Consider the following 26,609-nt stretch of genomic DNA (forward strand, 5'->3'; position numbering starts at 1 on the left):
ATATGAAAACCCATCCGACGATTAATGTAAAGGATAATAATTATCAGTTAACACTTCAAGACAATGGAATAAAACTAACGATTTATGTCATTTTATTAATATAGACTTCTAAATGATACGTTACAGATCGCGCTAACAATGACACATCTGAAATTTCGTAACAGTGAAAAGAGCATTAGTATTGGATAAGTTTGTTTCGTTCATGTTTCTGTAGACATTTGATATGTTAATACTTTTTAAAATAACGTTCACAATTTTGTCAGGATAAGAAGACATATACCGCAACTAATTGTAACAATGACTATGCTCTCAAAAGAAGAGTTAACAGTTAAGTTAATGCGATAATAGGTGAAATAATGAACAGCAATAAAAAAAAAAAACATCAGTTTACAAACATTCATAACATATAATTTATGTTCAATAATTTAACATCGAGTGTTATGTCCCACTTATAAAAAATATTATAATAATATTTACACGATTACTCCTTTGACGTTTTTCATAACTTCATCTAGATAGATATCACACACTTTCTGAGGTGTATTGCTCGGTTATATGCTTCAATGGCTCAACAAAATGTTTGGTAAAATTTTATATTTGTACTCATGTACAATTCTAAATATATAATGTTGATTGCAGCAAATTGTTAGATTACAGCGTGCTCACGGTGAACTTGTGTGATCGCATTTTGTCCGTTGTTCGTCTTGCGTCGTAAACATTTATCTTTTAAGAGTCAAGAAGCCACATTTATTTTCATATCTTAATGAAACAAATGATATCTTGCACGAGTTGCATATGGGATTATGTTAGGTCCAGATGTCATATAAAAGGACAAGCTTGTTGACACTCTAGAAGTCAATTTATAGTTGAATCTTCAGTGGAACTTTGTCAGACGATTTGTTCTAATGAGATCTCCGCTGAGTCCCAAAATGGTTCCAGTCAGTTGAAAAACATTGCAACCTGGCAGGGGGGAGAGGGGGCTGTTTTCCTTATTTGGCTATCGTAAAACCTTAATAACAATCAAGAATTTACAATCAAGAGTTCGAAAATGATTCCGTTCAATTTCTGTATATGGCTTATAGTAAAACATTATTGACATTCTAGCATTCACATGTTTAGTTCTAACTAAAAAACTTTGTTAGAACACTTGCTCTAGAGACAAAAGAGCCGAGTCAAAAACGTGTCCGCTCCGTTGAAAAACATGGCCACAAGGATGTGGAACAGTTTCCTTATATTGTGAAAGTGAAAACTAGTGGACGCTATGTTAGCCACATTTATTGGTAACCTTCATGGACCTGAAGTTTGAAACAGAACTCAATATTAGGTCAGTAGGTCAAATAAAAAAAGTGAATACTCTAGTATCCTATTGAAACTCAGTAAGCACATTTATTGCAATTATATCTCAGCCGAGTTAAAAACAAATGTGCATAGCAATTAAAAATCTAAATATATGTTTCATAAAGTACTCTTTTTTAGACTCAACCTTTATAGAATAATGTAGTTCTTCAGATCTGAGTTGAGCGCCTTAGGGTCCATGGTCTTCTTGTTTGTCTTTGCCTTTGGACTGAATTGTCGCATTATCAGCATACATAATTTAGTCTGATTCCAAAGTTAGAAGGAGTTGATTCACATATAGCAAACAGTGAAGAGGGCCTTAAATAGATCCTTGTGGAACACCGGTCGTAAGAAAAAAGGCTTCCCAGGTTATTCTGTCTGCCTTCACCAGCTGAGGAAGAGTTGTTAAATATTAAGAAAGACACTTGAATTACATGTTAGAAGAATGATAGAGTTTCAGTATGTAAAGTATAATAGTAGGGCCAACTAATTCAAATTCGTTTAGGGACACAAGAAAGCAATTCCTATTAGTCACGTAACCATCATCCATGTACCCTTACTATCATCAACAGGTCGTATTAAACAGTTTGAAATAAAGGATATCGTCTGGAATATGATTGATGTTCATTAAGTATACATGATTCTTGTAAAATGCAAATAATTGATTTCACACATGTCGTTCAATTAATTTAGACAGTGTAATTTATATAGGAACACGTCTAAATGTATTTGGATTATGTCTATTCTCACCGTTGTTAAGTGGTGTAACCAACTTTGTTCTTCTCTGAAACCATAAGGGTTATCGGTTTAATATTTGGTATGTAGCATCATATTATGGTCCTTTACCAAGTAAGTTCACAGTCATGCCGCTGGGTTCAAAATTTGGGCCTAATCAATTATAAAAATCACAAATGCCATGGTAATGACTCAGTCTGCTACTTTTTGGCGTCATGTCTGTGTTTTTAAAACACTCACTATCGATTGAAGGGACACCTGACACGTCGTTATCTTATCTCTATATCATTCATGTAACTGAAAACAATGTATACATGTTAAAATCACAATACAAGCTCCATTTATTTATTCATACGTTCACTGGAAATAACAATCCTAAAATAAGTATATGGTACATAAATAAAAAATCAAATAGCTCAAACATGGAAGTGTTCTCCCCAGTGAATTCAGTAACGTCAAATGGTCCCGATAAAACAACACATTCTTTGGTATTCAAGAACGATCACTCTACACACTAGAGATTTAAACAAAACATATCAATATCTTGATATTACAAAATGGTATCACATCATTTTAACTGGCAATATATATTAATTATAAACAAAATATATTTTCATGAAACTGCTTTGTATACTATTTGTTCAATTTTGGTTTCAATGAATTTAAATTTAAACCGTTTGAAAGGCGTTCATTGCACTGATATAGTTCATGCAAAAATCCACTGATGATATAGAATCAAATTAAAAGTTACTTCACGATGGGCATTACTGTGTTAAACAAGTCTGTTAGAGCCTTTTGGACACATTTGGATACCATCTGTAAAGAAGAAAGGCCGCGTGAATGTTTTATCTGTATTGATGAATGATTGGTAGCAATCCATTGTTGACCGAAGTGTTTCATATAAATGTTCATGTGTTTAATGCGACAAAAGTCACGTGTTAACGCATGGATAATGTGTCACACAATATCTATTAGAAAGTGTGCTTCATTATAATTTCTATCGAGAGGGTTTTAGCTGTTAATGATGCGTCTGTGTTCGTTTTGAAACATGATTCCTTATGTTGGGATTGTGCCTCTTCTAAACCTTCGAATATGCGTGTTGAGTTATCTATATTGTTCAGATATCTTTTGCGTGACGAATGATTATGCGTCAAATTATGAAATGCAATCCATCAGCACGCCGCCCTACAATCTGTACTCGCTTTGTTGAAATATTCCTGTTAGTCGGAGACTAATCAAGTGGAATACTCTTATCTGAGACGGTTGGTGATAAAGTGTTAAAAATAACAGCTCCTAAACACGAGCAAACACTTCCTGCAGCAAAATATGGTGTACATTTGTTCCAGATCTTTGTTCAATTCAGTTTTCACTAAAATTGTTCGAACATTTTTAGTGATGAGACGCTGTGGGTGGGGGTGGGAAGATTTGACATTTCAAAGGAAAATAAGAGCAGCGAAGGAATACAACTGAGAAAATATGATCAGCATAAAATATATGGTGATTCGTTTCATAATACTTTCTTAAAGCACGATGTATCATATAGCATATGCAAACAAATCCGTATTTCGATATTAAGTCATTACTGCAAGCAGGATATGCTTCTTTAAAATGACATTAAATTGGACGGATAGACGTTTTGCGGATTCAAACCCTAAACGACATTTTCTCCGCCTACTATGAACAGCAAAAAAACAACAGTAAACAATCGCGTTCTGAGAAAACCGGGCTTAATGCATGAGCGTAAATTATCCAAGATTAGCCTGTGCAGTCCACACAGCATTATCAGGCACGACGCTTTCCGCTTAGAAATAATGTTAGTTTCGAAAAGACTTCTATTAAACTAAACATTCCATTAAGCGTCTTTCATCGTCAGTGATTTGCATGTGCTGACTTCAAAGTAAAACGAGTCTGCACTTTAATACGCACATACATTAAGCCCTATCAAGAGCGCGGCGAAAATATAGTGCGTCAACGTCTTTCTTAGATTGCATAAGAACAGTTTTAAATATAACCATAGATATACGAGTAGTATTAACAACTGTGAAAGATGGCGTTATCTTTTGTTTTGTATTTTACACGAAAGATGTAAAAGGAATACGAAAACATGTTCACAAATGTTCTTGAACATACATGTATTATGTCCACTATGTCTTTATGTATGTCTGCAACACCAATCTCTCAAACTGTCTCTTTAATTCGACTTCTTCATTTCAGGTGTACGGTGTGGTGTCCCTGCTCTTTGTCGTCGTATCCATTTCCGGTTTCTGCCTAGAGACGCTCCCCCAGCTGCGACCGGATGTTCAAGTTGTGAACACCTCTTTGGCCGCTAATATGACTTACGAAGGGGGCTGCGCAATCGACGCTTCCGTGAAATACATCCTGAACCCGAACAGAAGCCTCCAGATTGTTGACACAATATGCACGATATTTTTCACCATCGAGTTGATAGTGCGTTTCATATTTTCACCGGAGAAATTGACATTTGTTCGGAGCCCCATGAATATAATCGATCTCCTGGCGTTGGTGCCGCTATACATGCAACTAATTCTTTCCATTGAGAGCTTTAAATTCTGTCTTGTTAACGAAAGCATGATGATTGAGATCATGTTTATTTTACGCATTATCCGGATGTTCCGAATCTTTCATTTAGTAAAGCACTATCAAGCGCTGCAGATATTAGTGTACGCTCTCCGCGCGAGTGTTCAAGAGTTGCTCATGTTAGGTATATTTCTGCTCATCGGGATGCTCGTTTTCGCCACCATGATCTACTATGCAGAGAGGAAGGACGCCGTCACCCCTGGCGACCAGTTCCAAACTATACCGATTGGGTTTTGGTGGGCCATAATCACCATGACGACGCTCGGGTACGGTGACTTTTACCCGACGACGCCTATTGGTTATGTCGTGGGGACCATGTGCGCTGTAAGCGGCGTCCTACTCGTTGCGTTGACGTTTCCGGTCATCTCGAACAATTTTACGCTGTTTTACACGCACGTGCGCTCGCGTCGAACCCGATGTGATCCGAATAGTCCCGAGCCCGAACAAAGCGACACGGGGATTTACGAGTCGGACACGGAGGAGGAGAATAAGGTTTTGTATCAAAATGCCATTCGCACTTCAAATGGTTCGATTATCCTTCCGACCAACCGAAGCTTTGTGATGTCTCGGAACATGTCTGCGGTTACGGAAATTGGAGGTATAGACTTCGGTTTGAACGGGAAGCTGGACGTCCGGAACAACTGCGGTAAGAAGGACGCTACGTCGATGGTGAACGTTCTTGTGCGAAGAAATGATTCGGCGCTGTTGTCTAGGCAGGATTCGACAAAGGCGCATTCGGACGATGGAGTCATGTACACGGGTGCATCCCGACCTTGACTCCTATGAAATGTTAACCTATAAAAGCGACAATAACAAAAAAAAAACACACAAGCTTACACACAAAACGTATTTCTAAAAACAACAACAATAGAGCCTAGAAAACCTAGGGACACATTTTATGTAACATCGCATTACGCATATACAAGAGGCATACATGCTTAGCAACCTTATCTATAATTACTGAACTTCTGATTCGTTTGTAACCTGCGCATGTCCTTTTTCGGAACGTACTGATAAAACGTCAGTTTTTTAAACATCAAAATTAAGTCGTCATTTAAATTTGTCTTCAATACCCGAAAAATAACAAGATATGTTGGACAAAGGTAAATAATAAAGTATGTCACTTGGTAAGTTTAAAGATTTTAACTATCTATTTACAAGGCCCTCATTATGTTGATTTTTAACATATGCTTTGTTGGTTTAGATGGTTATTCAGCTATGGGGAAATACACAGGGATACGGGGTCTTTGAGCGGTTTAAAGAATTTGCACTCGGTCTTTGCATAAACTGTTAGAGAGATGCCGCTTGTGTTCGATTTGTTGTGTGAGGTGAAATTTGAACGCTTAACATAGCAAGGATTGTCCGGTGGCATAAAGGGGAAGTAGGAAATATTTTATTGAACGGTTTCTATGACGTGCGCACGCGATAGCTATGACTGGCGCACGCGATACATGTAGCTATGAAGTGCGCACGCGATAGCTATGATCGGATTGAGTGTGAACTGCTTCTGCATTCTGAAAAGAAACGGGAAGACACGACAGTGACACGCTCTACACGTCTTAGCACGGATAGCTTGCTGAAAACAATCGATGTTTAATAGTTCAATTTAACAAATTTTTATACTTAATCGATCGTTATAAATTCATGTACAACAGTTCATGTACAAACATAGCTTAAAAGAAAAACAAACCGTATTTTATATTATTCCGCCATGGCATTCCTTTGAAAGCGACAAACCAAATGTGTACATTATGATATTCTGCTGTTTTTATCTTATTAATTATTTATATAGACATTGTACTATATACTTGTATTTCTATTTTATAATAAAGTTTCTTTTATTATTGTCTTTTATTCGTTTATTTTCGTCGGAGATGGCTGTCGTTTGTATTCATTGACTTTATTTACTGCAAAATACTGACGTTATGGAAACTGAAATCGTCAGAATGATTTTCCTATATACCAAGCAAGAACCCGCACATTTTTACTGCAAACAAAAACGAGAATTCTTACAACTGATGGATGGTCCATGAAATGTGCCAATGCATGTTTTCAATATTGAAGGTCTGTGCATTGGAAAACAAAGTCAGAAAAGGAAGATCAACGAACAGGACTTACCATAAATATGTGCATGATCCTTTAGAAGGGAATCTGCATAAACACTCACTTTTAGATTGCGTTGGTGTAAGAAATACGGCACAGCGACATAAATATCATAACGCCTCCCTGGGTGCAAAAAGGTACCAGGTGTCATTGAAATTAGAAGCCACATGGTACCTTTTTGCACCAATGGGGCGATAATATGATATATAAAGATCAATAACTCTAAGAACTAGCTAAATGCGTATCAGCAACATGCCGAGCCCATAGACATGACTGACATTGAGCCTTAATTGCGACCTTGACCTTTTCCAAAGGGTTGACACACCCTCACTACATGGTGAACATTGTTGATAACTTATTTTAAAAATCCCACTATGAATGACGAAGTAACAATCGACACAAACTGTTATTTTGCCTTATTAGTAAATAACACCTTTAAAACTTGACGATTTACCTTAAGTGTAAGTGTGACCTTGACATGTGAGCTAGGGAGATAGTTGTAACACTCGTCAATCAGACTCCACTTGGTAAACATTTGGCAAATTATTTTTAAAAAGTGTAATGAATGATGAAGTAAGTCTGGTCAAGCTCTTTGATTGACAGGCTTTTTAAGGACCAATTTTGACCGATGACCTCTAAGCGCGACCTTTACCTCTCCTGGAGCGACATAATTGGTTGGAAATCTGCTTCTCCGGAAGAATTTATCATTGAATGTTAAAACCTCTGGTCCTTGGCGCCACCTCGGAAGAGGCATTTGCTCCTTTACTAATGCATCGCAAAAAGAGGTGGCGCCTGTGATTAAGTGACTCGGTGTGACAGACAAACCGACCAACATTCTGATTAGGTTACATCCACACTAACTATGTTTGCAGGCTCTTATTATCAGGGTAATTTTCTTCACAACCACACAAACACAATAAAAACAGATCAGACAAATAGGATTTCTGACATATAGACAGGGCAGTGACATTATGTTGCATCCATTTGGTAGCACGAGATATCATTACATTGTTGGCTCATTACTTGTCAGTTCCAATGATAATACTGTTTTGCATCTACACTTTATGGCAGCAGCCACACTGAAAAGGGAGGTAATAATCATGTTTAATAAAAACATCCTCATATGTGTTTTTTTACAGAATCATTTCACATACATACACGAGAGATAACTAAGTATGCCATAAAAAGTTACACTCACATTGAAAGTACCTCTAGCCATGGTGCTTAAAAATGTGTTGATAATAAAATAACAAATCCTGTATCCCACTTTGTGGAGAACAAAATTGTGGTATATAAACAAAACAATCTGAGCAAGTGACATAACGATTCGATGAACTGTGGCCTATATTGCCATAATGGCGCGCAACAGAAGACACGTGCAGGATCAACGGGGTTTCACTGGGGTTTACATAAGGACTGTACTTTATGTTTGCAAATATCTCAAGTTATTGAAATACATTTGTAAAAATCTTAAGTGGATAGAAGACAGTTTTGTCTTGCAGTTTGTTTAGATATGTTAAGATTTAATAATAAATCCTTGAATACGTCTGAAATCGGTGCCAAATTTTCACGTTGCGTGCAGCATAACCGTGTACATGGATGCTGTACACATCAATTTATTTTGCGAAGAACACATGCTTATGAAATAAAGTAAATTCTGATGTATTTCCCATTGCCATAAGCAGCATGAAAACAGTATTTTATGCACTAGTTAAATTTCTTAGGAAAAATTGTTTTTAAAAAGTTATTTAAAACAAGAGGGCCTGAAAGGCCAAAGTCGCTCACCTGAGCTAACAAAATATTATTGGGACAAATCTTCTGACCAAGTTTCATGAAGATCGGAAAATAAATGTGGCCTCTTAAGTGTTAGCAAGGTTTTACTTTAGCCATATAAGGAAAATGCCCCGCCCCCTGGCAGCCATGTTTTTCAACCAACCGGCGTAATTTTTGAACTCGTCAAAGATATTATCGAGAAGAATCTTCTGACTAATTTTCATGAAGATCGGACAGTAAATGTTGAGTGTTAACAAGATTTTTCTATAGCCATTTAAGGAAAAATTCCCCGCCCCTTGGAAGCCATGTTTTTCAAGCAAACATAATTATTTTCAAACTCATCCAAGATATCATTGCGACCAATCTTCTGACCAAATTTCATGAAGATTGGACAATAAATTTGGCCTCTAGTGTTAACAAGGTTTTACTATAGCCATATAAGGAAAAATGCCCCGCCCCCCTGGTAGCCATGTTTTTAAAGCAACCAAAACCATTTTCGAACTCACCCAAGATATCATTGGGACAAATCTTCTGACCAAGTTTCATGATGATCGGAAAATAAATGTGACCTCTAGAGTATTAACAAGTTTTTACTATAGCCAAATAAGGAAAAATGCCCCGCCCCCGTGGTGGCCATGTTTTTCAACCAACCGGAATCCTTATTGAACTCCTCCAAGATATTATTGGGCTGAATCTTCTGACCGAGTTTTGTGAAGATCGGACATTAAATGTGGCCTCTAGAGTGTTAACAAGATTTACTGTAGCAATATATAGCCATATATCGAAAAATGCCCCGCCCCTTGGTAGCCATGTTTTTCAAGCAAACGTAACCATTTTCGAACTCATCCAAGATATCAATAAGACAAATCTTCTGACCAAATTTCATGAAGATTTGAAAAATAAATGTGGCCTCTAGAGTGTTAACAAGGTTTTACTATAGCATATAAGGAACAAGAGCACCGCCTTGCGGGTGCAGACCGCTCATCTATTTTCTTTTAAAAGGTGAAGGGACTTTCAATTTCAATTACAAAGGAGGGAGGGGTGGAGTGAAGAGGGATGTATAGTGTGGGGGTGTGGACATTTATTACATTATCTTCCAAAAATGCGGGAAAAAAATGCAAAAAAAAAAAATCGGGGGTGGGGGTGGGGGGTGGGGGGGGGGATTCTTGGGTGCGATGGTTGGACGGTATTTCAAAAATAAAATAATAAAAATAAATATTTGTGCTTTTTAGCCGTTTAAAAAAAAAAAAATTGGGGGGTGGGGGTGGGGGGGTATAGTGTGAGGGTGTGGTGGTCATTTGTAAGATGATCTTTAAAAAAAATTTAGGGGAGGGGGGGATGGTTTGGGTGGAGTCTATTGTGGTAGGTCAGGTAAGAGTAGTTTTGTCAAAGTATCAATCAAATCAAATCATAAATAAAGAAGTTATGGCAATTTTAGCAAAATTTAATCATTTGACCTTGAGAGTCAAGGTCATTCAAAGGTCAAGGTAAAATTCAACTTGCCAGGTACAGTAACCTCATGATAGCATGAAAGTATTTGAAGTTTGAAAGCAATAGCCTTGTTACTTTAGAGGTAAAGTGGATCGAAACACAAAATTTAACCATATATTCAAAGTTCCTGAGTCAAAAAAGGGCCATAATTCCGTAAAAATGACAACCAGAGTTATGCAACCATTCATTTTACTGTACCCTTATGGTAGTTTACGAGTGTTCCAAGTATCAAAGCAATATCTATGATACTTTAGGGGTAAAGTGGACCAAAACACAAAACTTTCAATTTTCTAAGTATAAAGGGCCCATAATTCCGTCCAAATTATGCCAAGCAGAAATACATAACTTTGCCTGCACAGTCCTCTTGTGATAGTTAATAAGTGATGCAAGTATGAAAGCAATAGCTTTGATACTGTAGGAATAAAGTAGACCTTAACACAAAACTTAACCAAATTTTCAATTTTCTAAGTATAAAAAGGGCACAAAATTCTGTCAAAATGCCAGTCAGAGTTACATAACTTTGCCTGCACAGTCCCCTTATGATAGTTAGTAAGTGTTGAAAGTATGAAAGCAATAGCTTTGATACTTAAGGAATAAAATGGACCTAAACACAAAACTCAACCAAAATTTTCAATTTTCTAAGTATAAAAAGGGCACATAATTCTGTCAAAATGCATGCCAGAGTTATCTAACTTTGCCTGCCCAGTCCCCTCATGATAGTGAGTAAGTGCACCAAGTTTAAATGCAATAGCATTAATACTTTCTGAGAAAAGTGGACCTAAACGCAAAACTTAACCGTACGCCGACCCCAACGTTGATGCCAAGGTGATGACAATAGCTCATTTTTTTTATCAAAAAATAGATGAGCTAAAAATGACCCGCCCCCGTGGTGGCCATGTTTTTCAACCAACCGGCATCATTTTTGAACTCCTTCAAGATATTATTGGGATGAATCTTCTAACCGCGTTTCATGAAGATCGGACTATAAATGTGGCCTCTAGAGTGTTAACAAGATTTTTCTATAGCCATATAAGGAAAAGTGCCCCGCCCCTTGGCAGCCATATTTTTCAAGCAAACGTAACCATTTTCGAACTCATCCAAGATATCAATAAGACAAATCTTCTGACAAGATTTTATGAAGATTTGACAATAAATGTGGCCTCTAGAGTGTTAACAAGGTTTTACTATAGCCATATAAAGAAAAATACCCCCCCCCCCCCTGGCGGCCATGTTTTTCAACCAACCGGCATCATTTTCGAATTCGTCCAAAATATTATTGGGATGAATCTTCTTCTTACCAAATTTCATGAAGATTGGACTATAAATGTGGCCTCTAGGGTGTTAACAAGATTTAACTATAGCCATATATAGCCATTTTCATAGAAAAAACACTCCTTTTATTCCAATATTTCGCCCAAACTGGAATAAAAAAGAGTGTTTTTTACTATGAAAATGTATATATTTATCCCTACTGGATATTTGACTGCATATATAGCCATTTAAGGAAAAATGCCCCGCCCCTTGGCAGCCATGTTTTGAAGCAAAGGTTACCATTTTTGAACTCATCCAAGAAATCATTGGGACAAATCTTCTGAGCAAGTTTCATGAAGATCAAATAATAAATGTGGCCTCTAGTGTTAACAAGGTTTTACTAAAGCCATATAAGGAAATAGAGAGAAAACTGCCCCGCCCCCTGGCGGCCATGTTTGTTCACCGATCTGGACCATTTTCGAACTCGTCCGAGAATTCAATGAAACCAATGTTTTGACCAAGTTTCATGATGATTGGGCAAAAATGTGACTGTAAAGTGTTCACAGGGTTTCTCTATGGCCATATAAGGAATACTGCCACGCCCCCTGGTGGCAGTTATTTTCAACATACCGGAACCATATTTGAACTCAACCAACATATCATTTAGACAAACATTTTGACAAAGTAACATGAAGATTGGGCATCAAATGTGACCTACAGTATTCACAAGGATTTTCTTTTTGTATACCTAGTGACCTAGTTTTTGAGCCAGCATGACCCAGTTTCGATCTCTGTCGAGGTATCAATGGGACAAATGTTCTGACCAAGTTTCATGAAGGTCGGACAATAAATGTGGCCTCTAGAGTGTTCACAAGGCAAAATGTTGACGCCGCACGACGGACAAAAGGCGATCACAAAAGCTCACCATGAGCACGTTTTTGTGCACAACTTACAAGTGTGTTTACATCCATTATGCTAGGTTTACATCTGGCCACGATTACCACGATGTCCCCTATTCCAGAGCATCGTGGCGAACATAACAGAGCGTGGAGTCAAATCGGGGTGATCGTGGGGGAGCGTAACGGAACGTGGTTGAATCGGGGACATAGTGGGCATCGGGACAGATTTTAAATCAATCTTAAATTTCACCACGATTGCCCCGATTCATTTTCTAATCTCAAATCGTAGGTCAAATCGCAGGAGATCGCAACAAAGCGGCTTTGTCGTGAGAGATCTTAACAGGACGTAACGGAACGTGGTGGAGCGTGGAAGCCAATCGTGTTGATCGCGACAAAGGGTAACAGAACGTGATGCAAATCGTGGGCTCGATCGTAGCAACAAAACGTGCTGATTTCGTAAGGAAGCGTAACAGAACGTGGAGTATACCATTTAATCGTGCCCCGATTTTTTAGCCTCTGGCTAATCGGGGAGATCTTGGCCAGATGTAAACTTAGCATTAACGTTTAATTGTGAACCCCAGTCACGTGATTCTGCACCCTGAATAAAATAACTCCCCATGATGCCCTACTGTTCATGCTAAAAATGTAAGTGCTGCATTAAAAGTACTTTTGAGCATAGATTTTAAGAACATAAGACAAGACGCTCGGTTTTCTAATCGTTTAATGCAATAACAGCTCAACAGGTCAATGTTATATAGACGTTAATACAAAACAAAAAAAACCCATAACAAATCAAGTAAATAATTGTATAAATAAAATATTTTGATATTTAAGCCTAACGTTTTTTGTTCAATTTATTGTTGTCATTCACAGCTTATGGTACAAAACGAAACCATGGTATGTGCAATTTTTGCGGTATAAAATATAAATCAAGCATGGATGAATAAAGCTAAAATAATATTTATATCAATGTGGCAAACAACCAAAAGTAAAACTTATAACTAAAACGTATTGCAATACTCAAATTACGTCTTCATAATCAGTAATTATTATTAAATTGTAAATTCTGGACATAAAATTGTTAAAATATGTAAACCGGTATTAATACTGAAAGCAAGTTAAATTAAGAAATTGAATTAAAATATTGGTTCAATAAAGAGCTTTTGCAGATCAAATAATAGTTGTAAAATACCTATTCACTTGCAGCACATTGATGAATCAAGAAAAACACAAATTAGAATGATAATTTTGGTTATGCAAAAACAATAATGTTTTTTTAATTATAATGTTAATATGTCTTAAATATGAAAAAAGAACCAGAATGGCTTAAGAAGCCTCTTCACCTTACATGTAATGAGACCAGGCATTGAGCTTAAAGCAGAAACAGATGGCAAGCCAAAATGGGCAAAGAGGACTAAGTCAGAAGATGCTTTAAAAAAACCAAATTAAGATACTTACAGGCAATTTGCGTACTATTGATTTGTAAACAAATGCTGAACATTAGTGAAATAAAAATCGTGATAATAATGAAGATTTGTCACAATAAAATTTCATTTTGTAGCAGTTTAGAATATACTCCAAAAACTGTGTGAACTAGTGTCAGAAGAGAATACATTGAAAATGCCAAAAGACTGTATCAAAAATGTGTTCCTTAACATCTAGATAGAACTGTGTAATATCACACTGTGCCACAATATTAATTGAGTCACATCTGCAAAAAACTAAGCATTTAAATGGCCTGTGTACAACACATCCTAATAAATAGGGTTTACACACTACATAACAATTGCCTACAATAAAATAATCCCTTTCTACAACAATATGAAGGCTTTATGGTCACAACCTTTGAAAACAGAAGGATATCATGATTAACAAGATGTGTTTGTGAAACACAATGTCCCCCTATATGATGTTTGACCTTGTAGGATGACCTTGACCTTGTTAAGGATGACCTTGACCTTGACCTTTCACCACTCAAAATGTGCAGCTCCATGAGATACACATGCATGCCAAATATCAAGTTGCTATCTTCAATATTGCAAAAGTATTCATAAAATAAGCGATTTGGGCCACTTATATTTGATCTCTGACCTTGAAGGATGACCTTGACCTTGACCTTTCACCACTCAAAATGTGCAGCTCCATGAGATGCACATGCATGCCAAATATCAAGTTGCTATCTTCAATATTGCAAAAGTATTTATAAAATAAGCGATTTGGGCCACATATATTTGACCTCTGACCTTGAAGGATGACCTTGACCTTGACCTTTCACCACTCAAAATGTGCAGCTCCATGAGATACACATGCATGCCAAATATCAAGTTGCTATCTTCAATATTGCAAAAGTATTCATAAAATGAGCGATTTTGGCCACATATATTTGACCTCTGACCTTGAAGGATGACCTTGACATTGACCTTTCACCACTCAAAATGTGCAGCTTTATGAGATACACATGCATGCCAAATATGAAGTTGCTATCTTCAATATAGCAAAAGTTATTGCAAAATGTTAAAGTTGGCACAAACAGACCAACAGACAGGGCAAAAACAATATGCCCCCCACTATTATAGTGGGGGACATAAAAACATGGGCATTACAACTATTAAGGCAAATAAGTGTCACATATTTTTCAAGATGATCAAATTTAAGTCAACTGTCTGATAACTGTAACAGTGTGTGTTATTGAATTAAATATAGCAGATATGAGAAAAATAAAGAAATTGCAAGATTCTATTTGCTGCAACAGTAGGCCCTTTACATAAAAAGAATCAACTTTCAATTATTTTGTTTCCACTATTTTTGTGTTGAAAATTAAGTGTTGTTTATATTAAAATTTCTCAAGAAATTAACTAGCAATATGTCTGAAGGACACGGATTTCCACACTTAATTGCAATAAATATTAAAACTATTGATGTTTCACACACATAATGAGAAAACTTATTACAACATGTATATGCCAGTACTTCTTAACTGTTGTCGCGATTTAAGTATATTTCTCAAATGTGACATTGACCAAATGCATGATTTCACTTTTACAATAATCAATCCACTTACGGAATAACAGATCGCTACTCTTCAAACTATAAAATAATAAATTCAAGTATAACAAATTAAATAATTTGATAGAATTGCTGATTATCTGCAAGAAGTATTACTTATATACATATACATAACAAAATTCACTCATATTAACTTAGACATATCCATTTGGACGACAATCGCCTCCACTCTTATCATTAACTCAACGTTGTTTTACACACCAGTTTTCCAAAGCAGAATTGCTAGCTGTAATGTATACAAATATTAAAGGTATGTCATTTATAACAGATGGGACCCAAGTCATTTTTTGGCTGTATAATATGTATCTAGTTTAGGTGTGAAAGGGTGCTGGCCTTAGTTTAACACACACAAAATAAAATAACTAATAAAACAAAATAAATCACAACAAAGGATTTAAAAACAAATTATGTAAAATAAGACTAAATAAAATTTGCAATGCATTTGAAAACTAAAAGAAACAGTGGTATACTACTATATCTTTAACTTTTATGTAACTTATTTTCTTAGTGCAAATAGTTGAATAAATCTACTAAATTGCAGATCCCAATTATGCAACTTTGTCAATGGCCCTACACAAGGACTCAAACACATGTGTGAAGGAAGTTTCAACAGAAAAACTATACCGGTAGTGTAAAACCATGGTATGGTGCAGTTGCACAATTAACTTAACCGATGTATTTTCTTTGTACAAACAAACGGAAAATGTTCCCAGGTAAGAGTTATGGATTTTTGACAGTGATCTAACACAATGACCCCGAACACAAGTGTGAAGTTTCTATTGAATACTTGAGGTATGATCAGGGATATGGAGAGGTTGCATGTGTACTCTATGACCACTACATTTAGCAGACACCTATGCAAATGAGTCGTGTTCTGAGAAAACTGGGCATAATGCATGTGCGCGAAGTGTCTGCACAGGCTAATCAGGGACAACACTTTCCGCTTTTATGGTATTTTTCGTTTCAAGGAAGTCTCTTCTACACGAAAATCCAGTTAAGGCAGAAAGTGTCGTCCCTGATTAGCCTGTGCAGACTGCACAGGCTAATCAGGGATGACACTTTACGCACATGCATTAAGCCCAGTTTTCTCAGCACGCGACTCAAATCATGATGCCGACATTTGGGCTAGTAGCATAGCTCAGTCTATTAGGTGAAAAGTCCCGATAAATAGGACTTACATTTTACTATACCGGGTTATACAAATTGAAGTTTGAATGTGGAGCTTAATGACCTGTTATACAGATCTTTATCCAAATAAAAATATACAACCTTTTGTAAGGATTGATTGAGCTAGATATACATGAGCCTTATTGTCAAACATAACACATAACAGAACACAAAATATAACCAAAACAAACAATGCAATTAAAATAATAAAAGTAAACAATGAACACAATATTAGAACAAACCAGGTGTGTGAAAACCAAAGTGTAAAAGGCATCATGGCCACTCAATAAATTCAATGTTAGTTTTTTGTTAGTCATACAACAAAATATTTAATATTTTAACACTGAAAAATAGAAAAAACAAGAGATTGCCAAGCAATATGGTCCCCTACAACTCCACCATTGTAAGTATTTTTTTTTATTTGTTGCCATAGCAACCAAAAGTTTTGACGTAGAAACCAAATGAAATGACGTGCATAATCTCCATATTGCCATCTATCCATGTTTCAAGTTTCATGAAAAAATATTAAGAACTTGTAAAGTTATCGCAGAATCCAGAAAAGTGTGACAGACTGACTGACTGACATACTGACGGACACAAAGAGCGCAAACCATAAGTCCCCTCCGGTTTCACCGGTAGGGGACAATAAGGTCATGGACAGAAATGTTTGTCCATCATAAACATGGATCCAATGGCATATCCTTTATATGCAGGTTTACAAACTTTACTTACATTTTATGTGAACATACATATCTAGAAAATTTGGTGAAGATTTCGCAAAAAGTGAATGTGTTAACAGATCTCAAACAGCAAATAATTCAGCATTTTTTGGTATGAACAAAGGGAAATATAATTGTAAAAGCCTTCAGCTATATGGATTTTAAAACCCTGACCTCCGTTTCAGGTAATTTAACATGTTAACAATGTTTGGTCATACCGACGAAAAATGATTGACTGAGAGAGCAGAAATGGTGAATTTCACATTCTTTTATATACAAAGGGCAAAAACTCTGAAGTGTCTGGTGTGAATTGGCTGGCAATTGAACATGGAATTGATTTTATGTGAACAAAATATTTTAAGAAATAGTTAGATGAAAATGGTCAAAAAATAAAAAAATATAAGAGCAGTAATGGCGATTTGTGCTTTTTTGTATAAACAAAAGCCTAAAAATCTTGAGATCCTGATGTGAATTGTTTGATCACCAAACTTGGCCTCCATTTTATGCCAAGAAACATTTCCCAAAAATTATGTAAAGATTCAAATGAAAACTGTACGACTAAATAAAGCAGAAAGCCACACTTGAAATGTTTCATCATGAAATAAAATATCCATTAAGCACAGCAATATTTGTTGTTGTAAACATTCGCATGATGAGTGGCCATCACATTTCAATTAATGGGTATACCAAGTCTCATGGCTATCTCTTATGTACCTTTCCAGAAATTGCATATTTTGGTGTTATTCTATTTAAGTATTTCACCTGACAATTGACATCGGCATAAATGAAGGATCACCCCAAATCATCTCATCACTTTTAATATGCATATCAAGCTTCTTTATCATTCTTGATCGATAGTAACTTTTAGAAATATTATTTTGTGTGCAAATATTATTTAACTTTAGACTTCTGTCCAAGAATTATTTGGTAAATACATTCACCAGCCTTTGATCTTGTAAAAACTGAAAAGTCTTGAAAAATCCACGCATGGTCCTTCACATAAACCAAGTTTTGTCCAAGAATCCTAAGTAATTTCTGTATAATGGGCCGATCAAGTTTTATTATATATACTTTCCTAATGATTTCAGTGTTTGCAGAGGGACAAACAGAGGAAGAAGTTAGCAGACAGATTTGTAAACCTATAGCTTAATTTGTTTACCCAGTATCATGTTAAAAATAATGTTTTACATTTATCTCTGGTGGAAAAAGGTTTGTGGATACTCGAGTTCAAAGTTTCCTCAAGATATCTTCAGATAATCTTGAGAAATGGCAGGTCTTGTTGATGGAAGGACAAACAGACAGACCCGAATCTCGATATGACTGATATAGAGTATCCGTTTAGTTCCATACTGGTTTCGACCACTCCGGAGGAACAAAGGAGAAATATATTTGAATACAAGACATTAACTAGCAAAAACGAACAACTACACAAACACTTGTATGACAATATTTAACAGAACATGGAAATACAGAAAACTAAACAGTATTAATAATAAATGTAAATACAATAAGTTACAATTGTTCTTGTGTAGATGGAAATATTTTTATCAGACATATTCAGATATGCAAACAAATGAAAAGAACAATTTATAAAGTTGTCAAATATATACAATGTAAATGACCATTTGTAAAAGAGTCATATCCATAATTGATTAATATTCATAACTGAAATCAAATTATATCAGTGTATGATTAAATTTGATCAACCCATGCATAATAACCCTTCTCAAAATAAAAAGCACTTTTTAACAAAATACGCTTTAAAGTGTATTTTTTCTGCATTTTTACAGAAAAGTGTATTTTTTCTGCACTTTTTTTCATAATTAAGTGCACATAAGTGCATTTTTTCTGTATTTTCATTATCTTAAAGTGTATTTTATTGTACTTTTAGTGTATCTTCTGTAGACAAAGTGCATCTTTTTATGCAATAAGTGCATTTTTTAATGAAGTGCATTTGTTGTGCATATTAGTGCATCTTCTGATATGCAAAAAAATATTCTTTCGGTACAAGTGTAGTTTTAGTGCATCTTCATAAAAAAGAGCTTGTTTTATTTAAATTTATGATATTTATAGCAACTGTTGAACAAGATTACCATAACCGCAAAATTTAACACTTACATTATAAAATATCTTTCAGGACCTGATCTCAAATGAGATCATGCACGAGAAGCGCCTCGCAAAGACCATGACAGTATTATTCAGACCTGATTAGCTGGTGAACTGCTCTATAAAGGGTGGTTTATGAATGCATTCTTTGTAAGGAACAGTGTATAACAACAAATATAGTGACAGGGGCTAAGCTGCTAAATATTGTCAGCATGTATGCAGGGATTTTCTTTGGAAATTCAAAACAACCTGTACGTACTGGCTCTCAGAAGGGCATATTTTAGCGCAATAATGAACACAAAAAGGAAGATCTTTAAAATAAGGTATAGATTTATATAAATTTCATGAATACTGTTCATTAATCATATATTAGGATCCAGAATATGATTGAATTAAATGTGCTGCTTTTGTCCATATTAAAAAGGGTTTTGGAATTAATGTAATATATAAAAATCTAGTAAATGATAGGGAAATTTTTTTAATATTTTTGAAGCGGAAACCACCTGTATTTGGCTGTGAATCAGTTACCGGTAATCAGAGGGGAGAAAAATCACTGGTATTAGCTTGATATTTTAAGTTGTTAATTCGAGATAGGCCATTGCCCGTTTGAATCCTCTCTTTTATGTAGATATGTAACCTTTGTTTTTGTTTTTTAAGCTTTAACATTCTAATAAAAGTATGTACTTATCTATTGAATTGTACTTTTTGTTTTTTATGTATGTGTTTACACAAACCTTTCATTTAAAGAATGAATGCTGGCTTCAAAAAGCTGGGATTTTTTTTAATTTGGTTAATTTTTAAGCATATTAATTTGAATTGATGAAAAGTACACTTGAGCGTATAATGCGCTTAAAAAATTCACTTCCAACACTTCACAAAGTGTATCATTTGTATGACTGAAAATGCACTGTGTATTAATTCACTTAAAAATTCACTTTTAATACTGTAAGGTGTATTATTTGTTTGACCGGGAATGCACTCAAGTGTATTAATGCGCTTAAAAAAATTCACTTTCAATTTTGTAAGGTGTATTATTTGGATCAGTTGAAATGCACTCGAGTGTATTAATGCGCTTACAAAAATTCACTTTGAATACTCAATAAAGTGTTTCATTTGTATGTCTGGAAATGCACTCAAGTGTATTAATGCACTTAAAAAATTCACTTTTAATTCTGTAATGTGTATTATTTAAATGACTGGAAATGCACTCAAGTGTATTAATGCGCTTTAAAAAATTTACTTTGACCATGAAGTGTATTATTTGTATGTCTTAAAATACACTCAAGTGTATAAATGCGCTAAAAATAAACTTAAGCGCACTTATTATCATAATAAACGCACTTTAGTGTATTATTTCGTGGAACAAAATACACTTATATGTATAAACACACTAGTAAAAAGTGTTTTTTTAACAGAATAAAGTGCACTTGTTAAGCAAAAAATACGGTGCCAATAACATGCGCATTAAATGTGCATTTAATGCGCATTAAATGCGCATTTAGTGCAATTTTTCGAGAAGGGATATGAATAATGTTATAACTCACATTAGGCCTATTACATATTGTGTGTCATATCATGTACCTATAAGGGATCTTTTCACTATTTGGTAAATTGACAAAATTGAAAAAAGTTGTTTCAGATTCGCAAATTTTCGTTTAAGTTATGATATTTGTAAGGAAATAGTATAATTGAACATTTACCATGGTCTAATCTAGCCATTATATGCATCTTTTGACGATTTAAAAACCTAAAAATTATAAAGTGTTGCAACGCGAAACGATTGAATAATTTGGAGAGTTCTGTTGTTGTCGTTTAAATTTGTGAAACTACGAAGATTGCTTATATAACGTATAAAATACGCCTCTCCTTTTTTAAATTTTATTTTTGACTTTATTACTGGATCTTTTAAAATCCAATGTTTACATTTATCAATATAAAGCATTTAATGACAAACTTCAAAACATGCCAAAATCTGTGAAAAGGCCCCTTTAAAACAAAATTTTGTTTATCTGTGACAGTTTTTATCATACACTTTTTGTATGTGCTCTTTCTTATATAGCACAAACATCCTGATACAGTTAATATTTATAATAAAATAAGCTGAATTTTTAAAGAAATATGTATTTAATTACTGATACGTTTATTCTATATGAAAAGACAAAATTGACAGGGGCCCTTTGGTTCTATTTTTTAAATGAATTAAACAAAAATAAGTAAATAAATAAACAGTACTAAGGTGGTTAACAAATACTCATATACATCAAGTCAGAAATAGATCTTACATAAACAATATATTAAATCTAACCAAGGTGATTCTTAACATTTGCGTATTTAATCAGACAGACATTATATTCATGTGTTTCGTTCAATGGCTGTCAGTTAAAGCGTCTAGCAATATAATAAAATTATGAAGTATATATCAACAGTCACACTTGCTTAAATTGAAATAAGTATTTTGTGCTTGAACAATGTACATGTAGGGCAAATTTTTTAAAACAGCCTCACATACTCCCAGATTTACAATCACTAGATTAAGAATCTTCAATTAACCGGTATGTATCTATGTGGTAAAGGGTTAACCGGTTCTTAATGACGACTATATTGATTTCTTGCCCAAACACATAAATATAAATCACATTTACTTCAATAAACTGATATAAAGTGCCATTTTAACAAGAACAATTTTTAATCATTTCCAAACCTATGCAACGTATAAAGCAATATAAAACACAGTTGACTACTATTTCCAAATTTGAAAATTACAAAAATTCATTAATAATTGAAATGATACAGACACAAATTTACAGAAACAATCATGATTTATGGCCACAGAACACATTTAACACCAATACGCCATTGTACTATAACCAACTATTTTAAAGATGATTGCGCGTGAATATACAAACTTAAGATGTTTTATTTTCATGCTGTTTTTGTTTTTGCTCAGCTATATTGAACATGAAGAAAAATAACAAACAAAGATACCATTTGCGATTAAATTCTTTTACAATTATTGTAAGTAATTGCTGAAGATTAATCATATGAGCAGCTATTTAAACCATATATTAGTTATGTTATAATTTGTTGACCTGAACCATAATACACTTTTTCTGCCAGACAAAAGTGACAGCCCAAATCCAAGGTAAAACACCCAACCCCTAATCCCTCGAGGTAAAAACCTCAAGAAAAGCCAAATCAAATGTACAGTAAAACCCTAAAGGTAGATCCGAACCCCAAGGTACAAAATTTAACTCGAAAGTAGAACCAAATGAGGCCAAAACCAAAGTTCACCAACATCCCAGCTTGGGGTTTATGAACTGTACCAGGGACTTGACCTTTTATCACTAAGATAGGTATTTTGACGCATTTGTAGTCCCTTATAAAGTGACATTTAAAAAAATACCTTTCTTACTGAATTCAAGTTTTAAAGGCTTCATTTCCAACCCTTAGTTACTGATGAGTAGCAAACAGTATAAAACCTGAACAGACTGCGTGTTACTCGCAGGCTGTTCTGGTTTTATGTTGGTTGCAAAAGCCATTTTTACTTTGCTTCTTATGAGGGAAAGGGTTAACCCCATGAAAGGGGCCAGACCAAAGGTTTGAGATCATCATCTGTTGATCCATCGTTTCATGCTTTCCTCCCAGTCAGTGTCAGTGTTGCTGCAATCCTCGTCGTCTGTGCGTATGTACGAGTCTGTGTCAGAGTGGATGTTAGCCTCCTCCTCTGTCGAGTATTTACTCGATGTCATCTCGTTTGGTAGCTCCTGCCAAAGGTGGAGAAGTAATTATTTATAATATTTTTCTCTTGAAAGCACAAAGTGCTTATCAGTTTACATGCAAACAAGACTGATAAGCCCTTCTGGCTTACAATGGACATTCATAATGTTTTGAATATATATATTTAACAAAAGCATCTATGGTTTAATTACAAAACTACTTTTAGCGTGTATATTTAAAAAGAGAGAAAATAAACAGGCAGTTAGACAAAGCATGTGACACGTTATAGAACGAACAAAATATGTATAAACAGAAAGAAACAGGTAATGGACGCAGATTTATGCTTCCCACATTTGTTTGTAAACACTTATAACAAATTTAATTCAGTGTTTACAAAATAAACTCTCCTTGAATACAATTCTTTAATCCTGCACAATAGGATAAAGCAATTAAGATTTCTATGCTGTCTTGAACTATTACAATTATCTTTTCTTCTTTAAGAAATGCCTGAAAATTAACGGAATTCAAGAAACATAACAATGCAACAAAAACAGAGATTTTCAACATTCAAGCTTTTTTATTTTAATAATTTTGCAATTTCAAACTTGGTCTGACTGTTAGCTACCTACACACAAAAGTTCAGCGCAATACATACATCTGATTTTTTACATTAAGTAACAGTGACCTTGACCTTGATCCAACTGTTCCCAAGTTCAAATCAATTAGGATTTCAACTTATGGATGAAAATCTTGTTCTTAAGCATACTGGCACTGTATGATTATTAATAAAGTACACAGTCTTATTAAATACAATAAAGACCTTTTGTTCTGTATAACTAGAAAAATATGGCATCAGTAAAAGCATAGTGTGGAACAAAGAGAAACCTTTGGATGGTTATCATACAATTCTGCATCTTCATCATCGGTACGTGTGTAGCTCTCATCGTCTGTCCTGACGTAGGATTCACCATCGTCTGTCGTGTAGTCAATGCGGGGAAATATATGCCGCAATATTCTAAAAATAACATCCGCGTAAAAACATTCAAGCACAACTTAGAACAATTTATATATTTGATGTCAACAGATGCCAAGATTGGTATCCAGATGTAAGAGGTAAACAAATGAGCTTCTGTGAAAAGGGGGCATAATGCATGAGCGTAAAGTGTTGTCCCAGATTAGCCTGTGCACTCCGCACAGGTCTAATCAGGGACGACACTTTCCGCTATGTGATATTTTTTGTTTACAGAGAGTAAAAATCCAGTTTAGATGGAAATTGTCATCCCTGAAATTGTCATCCCTGAAATTGTCACCCCTGAAATTGTCATCCCTGAAATTGTCATCCCTGATTAGCCTTTGCAGTCTGGGACGACACTTTACGCACATGCATTAAAACCCCTTTTCACAGAGCACGGCTCCAATACAAAGCAGCAAGTCGTAAAAACTGCAGTCATATTGATGTAAATATACGCTCCAGATCTGTCATGCTAATACCGTAAACAACTGTCATTTTGTGAAAACGAATTGTCAACTCTAAAACAGCAAATGAAATGTTTCAACCAAATTAAATTGTAAAAAGATTTGGTTAGCAATATTATTTTCAGAGCTTGCGTTAATAAACTTCCAATGTAGCTCCTTTTTTTTTATACAATTAAGTTTTTAAAAGAAAAGTCTAACATAATGTGCTGTTATACTTATATACAAACAATCTAAATGCATGTATTTTATTTGCTACAAAGTTTCAATTGAAAAATAAGCGAATGCTTTCGGAACAACAGACAACAAACCAAATATGTTGGCATTATTTCCACTCATTACAACAAAAGGTTAACATGTAAACCACATGCATTTAATTGCAATAATTTGTTTTATGTTCATTATGCTCACTCAAAGAGGCAATTTCCTGGAACATCTATAACTGACATAAATAAGCAGATAACCAGATATTATCAGTCACATACATTTAATTGGCATGATATGTTTTTGGCCCCGTTAACAGAAGTTTGATACGAGACCTCCATCAGTTATTTTAAGGTAACCAGGTTGTTGATGATAAGTCTGCATAAATTAGTATAGAAGAAATTTAAAATAAAGCCAAATATCTTGATAGAAAATGTATGTGTAAGAACCATAACTCTTTTGAATTTTTTGGAGATCTTACCCATGACTTATTGTTCTGTGAAACACCAACCTGTCTTTATCCTCATCCTCGCTCTGGTTCCCGCTGCTACTGTATCCGCTGCCACTGCGTGGGAAGCTCCCAGAGCTGTAGCCACTCCCCCGCCCGCTGTTGCTGGCTCGCCCGTTGGAGGCCCGGTGGTCGGGCGCGTACCGGGTCTCCTGGTCGAGGCGCTTCTCCACCTCCCGCTGCCAGCTCTCCAGGTCCTCACGGGTCTGCATCATGTAGTTCTCTGCTATCTCCAGCTCACCTGAGTGGGCCACAGTTTATTGTATCTATTATAGTTGTGTTGTAAATAAAACTTAATTTGTTGACAAAGATTGACCGAGTTGACATCAATAAAATAATTCTGGACACTAGTTCTACCCTATCTTAAGCTAACATAAGGTGGGGCAGAGTTTGATGATTTATTATGAGCCTCACTCTGGGGAAACAGGGTTAACCCTTTGCATGCTAGGAAATTTGTTGTCTGCTAAAATGTCGTCTGCTGAATTTATAAAATTAGCATTTTCTTCATTTTTTTTCAAAGAATACTATCAGAAAAGCAAACAGTTTGGATCCTGATGAGACGCCATGTTCTGTGGCGTCTCATCTGGATCCAAACTGTTTGCAAAGACCATCAAAATTCGGTTCCAGCACTGAAAGAGTTAAACATATGTGCATAAAGTGTTGTTCCAGAAAAGCCTGTGCAGTCACGGATCACACTTTCCGCTTGTTTTGTATTGTTCTTTAATTTTTGTTCTATTCTTAGCAAAAATCCAGTTTTGGCAGAAAGTCTCGTCCCTTATTTGTATGTGCAAACTGCACAGGCAAATATTGGATGAGACTTTACGCGCATGTATTAGGCCCCTTTTTCGCAGAGCAAGGCTCTTATAGTGGTGTCATTTTTTACTTCAACAGGTTGACATATAGATTGACTTATCTGATATCAATAATTTCAGAAATTATTAAGTGAAATTTGCCCCCACTGATGGATAAAGACTTTGCAACATTTACACTACATTTGTGTATACTAGTATGTTGTTTCTGTTTTTAAGTAACAACACAGTACCCAATGTTTTCACCTTTTTACTTTTACCTGGACTACATCCCAAAGCCCTGGCTTAGAGTTACTCTAGAGTCATTTTCTTTTGGGAAGAACCACTGTATTTGAAAGTCTTCAATAAGTTCTTTTAAGTATTTTAATAATTAGTTTGGATTCATCACACACAATATTCATTACACAAGTGTGATCCTTGTTGTGATATTTATTTGAAGATATCTTGTGTTCTTAAATGCACAAATAAGCCGAGATAACTTACTGTTAAGGTCATCGTCATCACTGTCACTTTGCTCTGATAAAAACAAACACAATATATTAGCATGCTTCAATGGACCTTTCTTCATTCAGATAGTGTTACTTTTGAAACAGACATCAACTCTGACGGTTGAATGAACAAGTCTTCTTAACCGTTTTTCACAAAGCCACTATGT

The 26,609-nt window shown here is 35.2% G+C and overlaps 2 protein-coding genes across 2 annotated transcripts in view; one reads left to right on the forward strand and one right to left on the reverse strand.

Moving 5' to 3' along the window:
- LOC127862003 (potassium voltage-gated channel subfamily C member 3-like) overlaps positions 1-6,512 on the forward strand; it is a 55,546-nt gene extending 49,034 nt beyond the window's left edge. Inside the window, exon 4 of the mRNA XM_052400857.1 lies at positions 4,285-6,512. Within this exon, the coding sequence (XP_052256817.1) occupies positions 4,285-5,445 (1,161 nt within the window). The 3' untranslated portion in view covers positions 5,446-6,512. The remainder of the gene's footprint in view (positions 1-4,284) is intronic.
- Positions 6,513-12,888: 6,376 nt separating this feature from the next.
- LOC127861999 (dystrobrevin beta-like) overlaps positions 12,889-26,609 on the reverse strand; it is a 73,347-nt gene continuing 59,626 nt past the window's right edge. Inside the window, exons 16-19 of the mRNA XM_052400846.1 lie at positions 26,438-26,470; positions 25,149-25,386; positions 23,846-23,975; positions 12,889-23,007 (exon numbers count right to left, since the gene is read on the reverse strand). Of these exons, the coding sequence (XP_052256806.1) occupies positions 22,852-23,007; positions 23,846-23,975; positions 25,149-25,386; positions 26,438-26,470 (557 nt within the window). The 3' untranslated portion in view covers positions 12,889-22,851. The remainder of the gene's footprint in view (positions 23,008-23,845; positions 23,976-25,148; positions 25,387-26,437; positions 26,471-26,609) is intronic.

The sequence above is a fragment of the Dreissena polymorpha genome, chromosome 16 (genome assembly GCF_020536995.1).
Source record: "Dreissena polymorpha isolate Duluth1 chromosome 16, UMN_Dpol_1.0, whole genome shotgun sequence".
Taxonomy (NCBI): Eukaryota; Metazoa; Mollusca; class Bivalvia; order Myida; family Dreissenidae; genus Dreissena; species Dreissena polymorpha.